The 14,550-nt window shown below is 42.8% G+C and overlaps 1 protein-coding gene across 1 annotated transcript in view; it reads right to left on the bottom strand.

Annotated features, from left to right (window-relative positions):
* MAGI2 (membrane associated guanylate kinase, WW and PDZ domain containing 2) overlaps nt 1-14,550 on the bottom strand; it is a 1,116,794-nt gene that overhangs the window by 79,219 nt on the left and 1,023,025 nt on the right. The window contains exon 13 of the mRNA XM_065403425.1: nt 4,869-4,910. Coding sequence (XP_065259497.1) covers nt 4,869-4,910 — 42 coding nt within the window. The remainder of the gene's footprint in view (nt 1-4,868; nt 4,911-14,550) is intronic.

Raw genomic sequence — 14,550 nt, 5'->3', positions numbered from 1 at the left:
CATGTAGAAAACATCCAAAAATATTTAAATAAATGGTATTCTATGATTGTTAATGTTTTTAATCACTTGACAGCCCTAATACAAATATCTAATGGATGGTAACGGGGTGGGTGACAGCTCTGCAGTGCTGCTTTCTATTCCAAAGGAGCAATGAGCTTGAGCGATCTTGTGACACACCACAAACTTTTCCCAAAGCCTCCACTTCATTCATACAGACAGCAAATGGTCACGAGCCCTTGCATTGAAGGACAATGTACACACTGAGGGCGGGACACAAAAAAGTTAGGTGGGATGCTTAGCATAGGGTGACCATATGTCCCGATTTTATAGGGACAGTCCCAATTTTTGGTTCTTTTTCTTCTATAGGCTCCTATTACCCCCCCCCCCCCACCCCGTCCTGATTTTTTTCACACTTGCTGTCTGGTCGCCCTAGCTTAGCATCATAATGCCTAAAATTTAGGTGGCTAGAAAATCACTGCAATTCACAAAGCCTGAGTGCTAAGCACCACACCTCTCACATATGTAGGTGCCTACATCCATGCTGTAGGAAAGTGCCTGTTTTTGCTTGTGAATCTCAGCTGTGAACCCTCTCCTGGAGTTAGGTGCCCATGCCATTTTAGCAAGAAGAGGAGGGAATGGTGGTGCCCTCCTTATAGCTTTTAGCAAGTTGTTACTTGGGATGTGAGAGACCCAGGCTTAATTCCCCTGTCTATGCCAGACGGTGAGGAGGACTTTAACAGGGGATCTCCATGCTCTCAAGAAAGTGGTCTAACCACTGAACTATGGGATATTCCGATGTGGGGCTCTGTCCCATTTATGCTACACCACAGTGAATAAAAAATTAAAGAGTGACTGGGACAGAAACAGAGTGTGTGAGTGACTGTGTAGTCCAGGGGTTAGGGCACCCATCTGGGAGGTGTGAGATACTGGAGCTGTGTGGGGGTTTGTGAATGCCAGTGGCATCTAAATGTTGGACTGCTCCAACCTGTCTTTAATTTCCACAGTAGAACAGCTTCAACAGGAGAGCTTGAGCGAGTGAACCATAGTTCAGTGGTTCAAGTACTCTCTCAAGAAGTGGGAAACATCCTTTCTCTCCCTGTGGCAAAGAGGGGGAATTGAACTTGGGTTTCCCATCCCAGGGTAGTGCTCTAATCTGTGGACTAAAAGTTATAAGGTCGGCACCACCATCTCCTCCTCCAGCTTGATTTTGAATGGGAGTTGATCTGGTAGGCAGCTTCTGAGCGCACCTGCTGGATCAGGCCCTGGGCGTGATTTAAGTGGCTGAACACCTAGCTTACTCCGGGTTCATCAGCCGCTCTGGAGTTTTAGCAAGAGATAGACGTCTGGACACCTAGAGTGAGGCAGCAGTGTGCATGCCCAGAGGCAGCTAGGGAACTTTTACCCTGAAAGCTTACGCGCCCAGTGAGTTTAGGCACCCAGAAGGTTCAGTGGCATTTGATGCATTGCAGTGATGCATCCTGAAACTAGGACTTAGGCATCTAACTTCTTTTGTGTATCCAGCCCTTACAGCCTTGTGGCTCTACTTAACCTATATATTTACATGACAAGCCATAACAGCTTCAAAATAGCTTATCATATCAACTCACTTAAATTTCTCTGACAAGTGTCCATGTGCACAAAAATTGTTAAATTAACGAGAAGGTTGTTCCACAAGTGGACACAGGCAGAGGAATTTTAAACTAGGAACTATACTCTTGCCTCTCCTTGTCTTGTTTCTAAGTTTATTGTGGAGGAGTCTTGCAGGCAGTACTGCAGTAGTGAGAAACAAGGGGCTCAGTTTTAAAATCTCAGCTTTAACTTTGAATGGCACTGGTGTGAATGGTTTGTCACAACCTGAACACTAGCTTTTTGTGTTGATGTCAATTTATTATGTGCTCCTGACTGTAGGTATTGAGAATATGACTGTCAGCTTGTGATTAATACGGTTCTGGCACAAACACTCAGACTTAAACTACACAATAAATAAATAAAAGAAAATAAAGAAAATCACATTGCTGACATTTAAAAAAAAATCACTAAAAACAAACATTTGGTATTTTCATGCTGCCTTTTTTTTTATTATGGTGAAAAAGGGATTATTGTGGGCGTCAGATACTATGATGGGCATCAGTACAAAAACTGCTGACATATTTCTTTCCTAAAGTCCCCTCTCTGAGCACATAGATTTAACTAGGCAAGGTCCAGACCTTTAGGTTTAGGCCAAAAATACTTTATGGAGGGATCTTGCAGCCTCTCACAGGGCTCTAACATGTCATTTTGGAAGCTCTTTGACTAATTAGCGGTTTTGTGTGCTAATCAGTCCTGGCAAAAGACAAGTATCTTGGCAATCTACATTAGACATTAGCTACTACTATTTTGCCATTAGTGTAGAGCCAATAGTGTTCCTGAAACACTGACAATTTGCTTTAAAAGTAGGATTTTGTTCCATCCAGGAGAACACTACTGGACAGCTTATTTTCCCATCAAGCAATACAAAGCTTCTAAAAGTAAACAAAGGACTAAGTGGGGGTGGGACATGAGGTCCTTTTAAAAGGTATTTTGGTATATCCTTGGTGTCTGGTCCTGTGAGATTCAGGCCTCGAGTATCTTTTTCTCTGTCAGATATTGTTGTATATGCCAAATTTTGCCATTTTTCCTGATGGAGATAGTGAAATTTCTCAGTGGCTCAAATTCACAAAGGAAAAATGGCCTTACTGAGAACAGAACAACACTCATGACCTAAGACGAACTGTACCCTGATGATAAGTAATATTTCATTATAGAATATTTTTTCTCTAAGTGGGCTAGATTGGCACCTTGCATTCCACCTCAAGTAATGGGAAATGGATAGTGTTGCAGCCCTAGGAGTAAAGCAGGGACTGAATTGTGGCAGAATAACAATTTGGACTCTACTTCCTCCTTGTTCCATTGGGGCTGTAGCACCCTTTTCCTGGCCCAGCTTACTTTTCCCTCCAGACCAGCTCAGCTTAGCTGGCTGGTGCACTACTCACTCTCAATATGGAACGGTGAGTAGCAGTTCAGTTGTAGCTGCTCTTCTCCTGTGATCCCTCTGAAGTTCATGAAGCTTTGTTGGAATACCTCTTATTCCTTTTATGTTTAAAGTGAGATTTTTTCTAATAGAGCGTTTGGCCAGGAAGAGACACCATTAACCAAAGTGACAATTTATAAAACAATCTGGGATCCCCATTGTTCTGTGAACTCCAAGAGACAAACAATGATCTCATCACAACACAGTAGGGGTGCTACACAACACTGGGGAATTCCAACTGATGAGTCCTGATGAAGCGGAAATGTGATTTATAATATGAAAATTACTTTTTGGTGTATTGTTAATGAACAACAGTGAGATCTCATACATGCTTTGAATAGGAAACTCTCTCAATTTGATTCTTGTACTGTATTCATCCAAATTCCTAGATGCATTTCACATTGATAAATGGACACAGAGTTGTTTCTTTAAGGCATAAAACTAGAGGAGAAGATATGTCACTGAAAATGATTGATTCAGTTTATGAATGATTTCAAGCCTCACAAACGCAAAGAGTGATATTTTGTATGAATTAATTTGGCGCATGGGATGATGCTGTAATTAAATATTTCTTCTTAAATCTCTTCTACATTTTAATTAAAACAAGCATACAGAGCTTTATTAGAAAAATTTGGCAGTCTTGCTGTGCTTATTCACTTTTCCTGCTAAAAATAAACATTTGTTTGGACTTTCTCAGTCAAGGTGAATACTAAGAGAGAGAAAAAAGGAAGAAATCAAGAATCAGGAATTTGCAAATTACTATTATTAATTGTGGTTAATGTGAAAACGCAAAAACTTCATATCAGAGTTTCAAATGCTCTTGAAAAGTATGAAAAGTTTTAAGAACAATTATGGACCTGCTAATCTCCAACATTAGTAGTATTTTTAATTTGCACAATTTTGATTTATACGTATGCAAAGGAAGTAAATGAAGGCTGCATGATAGAAAATAAGAAAGCTTAATAATTAAATCTGTATCCTAATGGAGAATTATGCTACATTTCTATCCAGAGGGAATTTTGTAGCCAACCAATAAGCCTTAGAGGGTATACAAAAAACAACATAAAGTTCTATTTCTGCAAACATTTAGGCACACAAAACAAGGTACTTATGTGCATAAGTGTTTGCAGGATATAGGCCTGAGAGAGGACTTTAATGACAATGACAAAACAACCTTCACTGGACCAGCAGCACTTGGTGCAGCTGTTCATTTAACAGTATGAGATTTCAGGAAATGGAATGAATTCTTTTTAAATTAATGTACTGTTGATATTTCAAAGAATGAAGGTGATTCAAACAACCACAAAGTTATTATTTTAAAATATTTTTTTTAACAGACAGACAGAAGATGTGTATGGATGAAATAAATCTGTGGTCTGCATAACCCATCCTTTCTGCTCTGTAGCACATGAACCTTGGATTCATTGCAAGGTATAGAAAGATTAAAAATGTCTAAATAATCTTCTAGCATCAGATATATTGGAATATTTTTATGGTACTAGCATTATGTGAATGAATACTAAGAACACCAAAGAGCATATAAAACATTGTTACACGAACACACAAGCTGGCTGAGGAAAAGGGAAGACTTCACTCTGCTCCAAATAACACTCCACATTAGGGAGAGCTTTAGTGTTTATCATTCTTTAACCCTGTCTAGTTAAATACCAAAATTTAAAAAAGCTGTACTATACAGAATGGTGATTGAGCACTCATGATTGGCTAAAACCCAGAGCAATGATTAAAGGAAGAACAGTTACTTAAACATAAAATGGAGGACAGTTATTTTACAGAACAATGAAGGCTGAAGAATACTTGCCAGAGGAATCCACTCGAAAACCAGTCCTGGGCGGCACTTGCTCTGAATAGGAAAATGGGGAATTAAAGATGAAATATGTTTCTCCAGACATTTAAAGACGTAGCGCCACTTTCTCTGTCATGATCTGAATTGTTAAAGTGCAGTTGCTACCTTTTGTTAGATATGTTTCCTCCTACTTTTTAGTAGACTGATGAAGTTTAGCTAGATATAAATATTTATGTTCCATACAGTTCATTTCTTCGTAAAGTGTAACTGATAGTAAACTGGTAGCATCCCTTCAATGGAAGTGGCATTTGCCGTACACTGATGTTAATGTAATTGACATTGTAAATGTTAGTGGAAATGGCTATGTTTATTTATCAGCAAGCAACAGTAAAAGAGAAAGTTAAATGGCTGAAGTTAAAGGACTCAACCCTGCATTCACTGAAGTCAACTGCAAATCCCCTATTATCATCAATGGGAGCAGGTGTTTGCAAAAGAGATTTGTATAACAACCAACAAGAGGTGAAACTGGAGCAAACAGAAAGCTGAATTCACGTTCACAGCTCTTTTGCTCATCACAAACTGTTTTAACTGTGAACTCATTCTTTACAATCTCTGCTGAGCCCTGCAAGTGAATTGCAACCAGTTCTCATTCACTGGCCAACAACGGCTGGGTAAATCAGGCTCTTTTATATTCAATCTACCTTTTCTATAAAAGCCTGGTTTGTATTTGATGGTATAAGTGAAGTACCTTCTATCATATCAGTAGGAAAACCATTAAATGGAGAAGCATATGTTACTTTCCTGAGTTAAAAGCATCTCAGCATGGAAATATCCGAGAGCTCACACAAAGGATGAACTGGCTTTCTTGGAGCAGCTCCAGTCTATTGTGTATAATTAAACATTTCTCATGGGAAAATACAGTATGATGATGTTCACTTGAAAGTTGCTGATCAATATTACTGATACTCTTTTAGAAAGCATTTCCACATGATTGGCGGCATAGTATTAACTAGCACCCACTGAATGTGTTGAGAGATCAAGGCACAGCTGAGTGACACACGAAAGAAATATTTATATTGATGAAAGAAAGATTACTCTGGAGTGCTGTTTAGTTTATGTAATGGTTATTACTCAAACAAAAAGAGTGAGAATTTTTAAGGAAGCACATGCCTGCAGTTTAAAAAGCTAGCTATTTAATATTTCTACTTTACATATGAATTTTATACTGTATTTTTTTTAGGTTGGGATTTTCAAGACTACGTAAGTGACCTAGGAGCATCATTCCCATTGACTTTCAATGGGATTCATGCTCCTAAGTCACTTAGCGCTAGATTCACAAGAGGAACATTGGTGCCTAACTGCCACTGAAGGTCTTTAAGTCCAACATTTAGATGCCACTGGCATTCACAAACCCCCACACAGCTGTAACCTAATCCTATAGGTGCCTAAAGTTTCTAGGTGCCTAAGTTTCTGCCAGTGGGCATGTGCATAGCTATGTAAGCCTAGACATTCAGTGCCTAGCTCACACCTGAGCCTTGGTGGGATTCACAAATTAGATGTTTGCTCACCTGTTTCACCTTTGGAGCCTGACATGGTAGGCATGGTCTGAGGCTGTCTTTGAGCATGCCTACAGGATCGGGTCCCACACAAAACAGAGACTGAGGTGGTGCTGCCACTTCCACTCACGTACCCCAGTGATTAGAGCACTTACCCAGGATGTAGGAGCTGCAGGCTCTAGTTCCTACTCTGTTTGCTTCAGAGCAGGAACTTGAACCTGTCTTCCCCTTCCCAAGTGAATGCCCTAACTCCCTTTTTGTTTGCAGTGTTGTGGTAGCCACGTTGGTCCCAGGATATTAGAGATAGATGGTGGGTTAGATAAAATCTTTTATTGAACCTGTTGGTGAAGGAGACAAGTTTTCAAGCTACATAGTCCTGAAGAAGCTCAAAAGTTTGTCTCTTTTATCAACAGAAGTTGCTCCACTAAATGATATTACCTTTATATAAGTCCTTTTTGTGAACGTAGTCCTGAGGCCCCTTTGAAAATCCCACCATCAATGCACAATGAAACCTGTCTTAACATACAAGCAGCTGATGAAAAATTTCAGCTGCAATAACAGAGTTAGCAACCACTGAAATGACTGTCAAAACTTGTTCTTAGTGGAAGTGGTCTTCTAATGAATTCAGAGCTCACGACTGGGAGCAGGTGCATTTGAAACTAATGCTACTCCACTACACACTCAGAGAAAGGCTCTCTTCTATTTATTGCTTTTCTAGATTTTAATGGTATTTTAAAAAGAAACAGCTATTTTAATGCATGGAAAGCAATTTTGTCTTGATAGCCCCAATAATACTTTATGCTTGGAGGTACCTAAGTTTTTTCTGTTGATCATACATCTAGAATTACTCTCTCAAATGGTTCTAAGATTGGATCATTTTGCATTGCTCATTTGTGCTTGTCAATTATCTTAATACCATTCTATACTGGCCTCAAGCAGCATTCTGAATAAGCTCTTAACTGTAACAAAATAGGCAGGAATTCACTTAGATAGGTTAACAGGGTCATGAATCTTAGTAAGGTCTCCTTGTTTTGAGGTCTTTCAATTTCTACAAGAGCCACCTCCTACTTTGGGTCCAGTTGAACATGTTTCTGCTGTAGTTTGTGTCCTTCAGAGCTAGTCTATTTCAGTCTCATCTGGCATTTGTGCCCGATCAATTAAGGTTCTTTTCTCTGGCTCTCTGTGGAACACTACACAATCTCGGATTGCACTATTCATTTTTGCTCCAAATCAGCAGTGCATCAACTATTACTTACTTTCAACTCATTCAGATCCTCACAGATTTGGAATACAGTGCTTTGCTACTTCTCAGGTGCTGAAGCAATCCTAAAGGGAAGTTGCTTAAATATATGCCTACCAAAAAGAGAAGTGAAAGATGCAGACCTTGGCACCTCTCTGACCATGTGAAAGAGTAATGTCCCTTCAGGAGGATTCTCCTCCCTACACTAACCAATTCCTTACACACAACAGAGGATTTGTAATCATGTTACTGCGTCTTTGAAAAGGAAAATGCTACCATTAGGACATGTGGTCAGCTTGGAGCCTGGGTTCACACAGTCTGCAAAGTGCCAGCAACCAGCAGAGAGTATCTAACGAGGGAAGATCTTTAAGGACAGCAACCTGAAGAATTAATTTAAAAGGAACTCCCCTTTCATCAGCAGCCACCACCCCCCATTATTGGTTGCAGAGATATAAGTTGCTCTTTTCAAACTCACATAGCTCTGTGCTTAAACAGCCTCAGAAAACCTGAAGAACAGCAGATTCTAAGTGAAGGGGAAGATACGATCTGAAGATCTTGCCCTTTTCTCGCCTCTATTTTCCCTCTCCCCTTCCCCAAATAATAAAATTTGTCAAAAATCACAGAAGAAAAAATTGTAATTTAGAAATATGCTAACAGATATAATAATCTGACTGATGAGGCTGTCTGCTCCTGAAATGTGTCCCTGCACTACAAGATTACTAGATGGGTTTGGAATCGTCCTCACCCAATCAGATTGCATATTGATCATGTGCACATCAGCACTATAAAATTCCTTATGTATTTTATTGAAAACAATTTGCTGGAAATGTTAAATTTCACCAAAATATTCAGAGACCCTGGGCCATTATGAGCACTAATGAGCTGTGAAATGTCCTTTTATAAAAAGCAAGACATTTTTAGATATAGGAGAATAACTATTCATATGGCAGCTTTTAACCTTCCCTCTACTTACCATTACATTCTGGTCTCCTTCCACCCTATCTTGGACTTCTCACACTACGACTTATCCCTCTGTCTACTAGGAAGTAAGGAAGCAGAGGAACTATTGGCAAAGGCCAGTATAAAGAGACCAGACTGCCTACTTCCACCACAATCAAAAGACTTCCAGAGTACAGAAATAGGTAACAACAAATGTGGGATCTTTTTCACTGCATTCTACAGTGTAAGAAAAGAAAACCTGCAAACAAATGAGAGGGAAGTTGGATGGGGCATGAGGAAGACCATAAACAATTTACTGATAAGGTCATTTTCCCTTATCATGTGTCTTTCTTTTCCCCATCCCCATGTATTCATGGCATTAAGCTAATGTAGCAATATGAAGGAAGACACATAATCTTAATAATAAGCCATGAGACCTCAGGAGGAGGGCTTCTTTATTTTTTGAGCTTTAAACTCTTTTCTTTTTTGTGGCTCTCAATGCATACACCTCAGTAAATATATAATAGTAGAAAAAATGACAATAAGAATGCGCAAGCTGAGACACTGGTTATTACAGCAATTACTTAAAAGACATCCTGGTGTCTTCATCTTCCAAATAATAAGAGAGTTCAAGATAAATGAATGAAAAAGTTAGATGAAAAGTTAGCCATTCTCTTGGGTTTGTTTGGTCTTTTTTTCTCTTTCGGCAGATTCTGAAACGGTACCCAAATGGTTTAATAACAGGTTAAATGAGATCACCTTACAGTTTGTCACTTTGCCACAGCCAGAAAATCCCACACTTTTGTGATCCATTTGTTCACAGATGGAGAATCTGATGTTGCCAATCTGCTGTAAGGTCTTATTTCTAACCACCATAGTATGAAGGGAGATTTCCACAAATGTCTGGAAATTCAGAAGTGGGGCATAGGGCAGCCATAATATACATGTTCCTTATGACAAACTCCAGCTCATAAGAACACTGTCTAGAGTACATGACCAATACTCACTCTCTTTTAATGGCAACACTATTAATGCACATTATTTCAAATGTACAATATTAATATATAATCTTTAAAATGACCTGTTGCACTCTCTTGTCTCCCAGGGGAAACTCACATTCATAGGTCTCCTTGATGGTTGCTAATAGAGATTCAAATTCTTTTTTATTTATTTTTAAGCATTGATATTTCCAAGAATGCTTTGAGATCTGCTTTCTATTGGGTAAGTGTACACAGAAGGGCACCCAGCAAACAGCCTGAGAATGCCCCACTGCTGAGCAATTGGCTTATTTAGCTCCACTTGCAACCAGACATCTAGCTGAATGTCTTAATAGAACAGTGGAGGAGAGAGATCCATTCTTAGCCACATGCTCCACCTGCTTCAAAGTTCTACCTTACACATGCATAAACAGTAAGAGCTAAGCAATTTGGTACTGCCTAAATGCCCAAGAGGGGATTTTATGCTTGGAGGTATCTAAAACAGGAAAAAAACAAGAATGGCTGAAAACAGCAGGTTCAGATGGAAGTTCAAGTATACTTGGAGATAAAACATCTAATTTAAACAGTTGTATCTAGAGGAGGGGGAACATAATTGTAGGCTGTGTCTTTCCAGTCAAAGTGCACATAGCCTGAAGGGGCAACAGCTGAAGATTGAATGGTTTAGCTGCTCAAGGGAAAACACAATAAGCCTTGCTGAACTTAAATTCGAAGATTCAAAAGTAGAAATCATTTTGAAACAAGGGTTAGTCTGCTCCTGTCTCTGCAAAGACTGGAGAGATTGTGTATAGTCCACTACGCAAAAACATTTGAGAGTAACACAGAAATCTTATGAAGCTATTCATCGGGTCAGGACAGCAGAGAGAAAGAAACTTATGGCTATGGTAAGTCTACCAGGCAGGTGAAAACAGGTTTGGAAACATGTAAGTATGGGTCTCTCAGGGCTATGGGGCACAGGAAAAATGCCCATTGACAAGACCACCCTGAAAAAGCCAGTTCCTGCACCCAAAGGCAAGATAGAGAACACTAGAGACCAGGGCCGGCTCCAGGCACCAGCTTAACAAGCAGGTGCTTGGGGCGGCCAAGGGAGAGGGGCGGCACCTGCGGCAATTCGGGGGCGGCAGGTCCCTCACTCCCTCTAGGAGCGAAGGACCTGCCGCCGAATTGCTGCTGCCGATCGCGGCTTTTTTTTTTTTTTTCCAATTGCCGCCGCCGATCGCGATCGCGGCTATTTTTGTTGTTGTTGTTGCTTGGGGCGGCAGAAATGCTGGAGCCGGCCCTGCTAGAGACATTATGCTTTCTTCAGGCCTGCTTATTATTGAGAAGATTGCAGGGCTTGATAATTTTCCTGATGTATGTTGTACCTCTGCTCATAGGGGTCTCTGAAGCAGAAGCATGGACCAAGTAGTCCATGCGAAGAAATTGCTTTTTGCGGTGAAGAGGAAAACGGGAAAGCTGTGAGTGAGAGGATCAAGAAGAATTAGAGAGTTAGTAATATGGTGATTGGTGCTGTATAAATATGATTATATAGACATACGTCCGGATGGATTCTTATGACAACTTCCAATGTTTAGAGATGTGAAGGCAAGGAGGCTTTGATCAGGGTGGGGCAGCAGAGGAGGAAGAGAGAAAGCACTGCTGTTGGTTTGAGATAGGCCATGCAGAAGTGGAGAAAGAGGAATGACTCTGCCCCCAGATATCTTTGGGCCAGAGAGCGATGGGATGACAATAGTGATGGCTCCAGAGAGAAGGTAGTTGTACTAATATTAGTAAAGTAAGAACACAGATAGAGTGGTTTCATAACCCTGTAGGTGAAAAAGCTTTGATTTCCTTATTTTATTAAAGGTAATAATGCATTACATGAATACATGTACTATGTACATGTTTAAAGTGGATCCATAAGTTGTTGTGGACTTAGTTTTTTGTTCTTTTCCAAATTTGTCAAAATATTTGACAGCATAAGATTACAGCACTGTGATACCAGATACCAGACCCTCTGAGGCCCCCTGCTGTCGTGGCCCTGCCACACCGTGCCCCAAAAAAGGGTAATGGAGAAGTTGTCTAGAGTGGCTGTATAGGACACAGACAATCAGGGCCCAGCACCCTAGTATAAGAAGAGCTGCAGGGCCAGAGGCAGTTCAGTTCATTGCTGGAACTGTAGGAGTGTGGCTGGTGTGTGGCTGGCTGACAGAGCTATGGAACCCTGGACAGGGCAGCACTGCCAGAAGCCAGGGGGAGCGAGAAGGAGCCCTGAGCTGGTTGCTGGGACTCCATCAGGACAAGGCCCTGAGGTAAGGGTGAAGATAGTGCGGGTCTGCAGGGAAGTGGTCCAGGGAATTAGAGAAGTTGTGCGACATAGTTAAAGGGAAACAGCCAATGGCTGTGATCTATAGGGTTCCTGAGCTGGGACCCGGAGTAGTGGGTGGGCTCGGGTCCCCTCCACCCCCCATTAGCCACTGGGGGGAAGTGGCCTGGACATTGAGGCATCCCAGAGGGGGAACTGAACTATAGTGGCCCAGCTGGAGAGCTGTAGCCAGGAAGCCTCAAGAGGGCAAAACCATTGTCTCCAGGGACGGAGCCCTGGGGCACTGGTCTGTCCCAGAGCAAGGACAATCTGAGAGAGAGTGTGCAGGCGCATGCACTCGTCCAAGGGGGCGCTCACAAGAGAGTGTTCCCTGTTACATTGGTACCAGAAGTTGGGAGTTTGGGACCCAGCCCCTGAAACAAGGGGACAATGGAGAAGTTGGTAAGGCTGCTGGCCCAGCAGCAGCACAGCACTACTGAAACTTGGAGGGCACTAGTTGAAGCGCAACATGAGGCGCAGCGAGCTGCTCAACAACAGCAGGTTGTACTCCTACAGGTGGTTCAGCTCCAGCAGCACTGGCAGCAGAGGAACAGCAATTCCAGAAAGCATTGTTGCAGTGACTAACTAGCTCAGCCTCCTCAAACCAGTTGAACTCTGGGCCGGGGATTCCACTGGCCAATCTTGGGCCACCTGATGATCCGGAGACCTACTTAGTCATCTTTGAGTGGCTAGCCACAACCGCTGCTTGGGATAAAGACACCCGGGCCACTCGCCTGGCCCCATCCCTGTCCAGGGAAGCTCAGGCGGCTTACTGGGCTCTAGATGACAAAGCAGCGAGAGATTATTGGATAGTGAAGGCTGCCGTATTTGACTGCCTGGGAGTATCCCCAGAAACCCACCGGTGCAGGTTCCGCTCAGAGCTTTTTACCTCAGGGGCTTGCCCCCGGGCCGTAGCCCAACGCCTTAAAGACTGGGACACCTGATGGCTATGCTGTGAGGTCCAAATGACTGCAGAGATCATAGACGCAATAGTCTTAGAGCAGTACCTAGACATATTCCAATGCCAATTCAAACATGGGCTCGGCAGCATAGCCCCGACTCATTTGCCGCTGCGGTCCAGATTACAACTATTTGTTCGCTGCCTGGCCTGGCAAATATACTCCACTGAGGACTGACAACTGGCAGGCCCGGGGTCCAGAGAACTCTGCCTGGTTGCCAAAGGGGGCACCCAAGAAACCCCAGCCGACCAGGAGGGAAGTCCCTCTGGATCCAGCCCCGGAACACCAATGGATGCCTGTCCTCCTTTCGCAGAGCCACACCTCAGAAACCACAAAGAGAAGGGGTTAACCAGACCCTATTAGTGGCCCACTGGTATGAATTCACTGTGGGAGGCCAGGGCACTTCAGCCGATCTTGTCCTGTCATGGAATGTGACTTCTTAGACTTTGGGGTCACTGAAACGTGTAGTAGTTCTGAGACCAGGCTCGACCAGCAGCATAAGGCTTATGTGGCCCAAGTCACTGTGGGAGGTGCTTTATGCCCGGGCTGGTGGACTCAGGGTGCTCCCAAGCCCTGCTTCGAGAGTCACTGCTCAACCTTATCACCCTCCAATATGTTCGCCCCGGAAGGTGACGTGTGCATGGGGATCTCCACTCCTACCCAACAGCTTGGGTACAATTGAAGGTGAGTGATCACGAAGCAAAAATTCGGGTCGGAATAACAAAATGCCTTCCTTGGAAGGTTATATTTGGGAGAGACTGGCAACAGTTCCCCTCCTTGCTCCTACCCCGATCCGAACCTCCAACTCCAGCTGAGCCGATACCCCAAAAGCTGAATGAGATATTTCCAATACTGAAATCTGACCTTTTGGAGGGGTCTGCCCAAACCCAGAGGATTAGGAAGTCCTGAAGGCAATGCCAAGAAGAAGGGAGGGCCTGGTTACAGACCCATCTGGCTGGGGAACCGTCTCAGCAGATCTGGGGAGAAGCACTTTCTGATCCAGGAGAACCTCTCCAGGGGGTTTATCATCCCGTCATAGATTTAGCCCATTTAACCCACTTTGAGAGAGTCATATGCCTGGATAGCGGTGATTGACGAGATGGTTACCCAGGAGGCTTAAGCTGCCCAATTTCCCCATTTTGAACTAAAGAATAATATACTCTACCGAGTTTGATGTTGATGTTGACCCAAAAACAAGAGAGGCCTGTTACCAACTCCTGGTATCCCAGAAAGCCAGGAAGGATGTCTTGTGGCTGGCTCATTCAATACCATCAGCTGAACATCTTGGCTGGGAAAAAACATTAGCCCACTTATTGGCTCAGTTCTTCTGGCTGGGGATCTATAAGGAGACTGCTAATGTCTGTGTGTTCTGTCGTCAGCAGGTTGCACCAAAGGGTTCAGGGTGGGCTCCTCTAATACCCCTACCGCTAGTAGATACACCCTTTGAGAGGATAGGGGTGGATATTGTGGGCCCCCTCGAGAAAAGTGCCTGGGGCCACCAACACATACTGGTCATGGTGGACTATGCCACACGACAGCCAGAAATGGTCCCCATGCGCTCAATAACCGCAAGAACTGTAGCAACAGAGCTAGTTCAACTTTTTTCTTGGGTGGGCTTATCTACCAAAATCCTGACTGACCATGGGACAAATTTCATGTCCCAG

This window comes from Emys orbicularis, chromosome 1, assembly GCF_028017835.1.
Source record: "Emys orbicularis isolate rEmyOrb1 chromosome 1, rEmyOrb1.hap1, whole genome shotgun sequence".
Lineage (NCBI taxonomy): Eukaryota > Metazoa > Chordata > Testudines > Emydidae > Emys > Emys orbicularis.
Note: the sequence above shows the minus strand (reverse complement) of the source record. Positions and strands in the feature narration are given on the sequence as shown.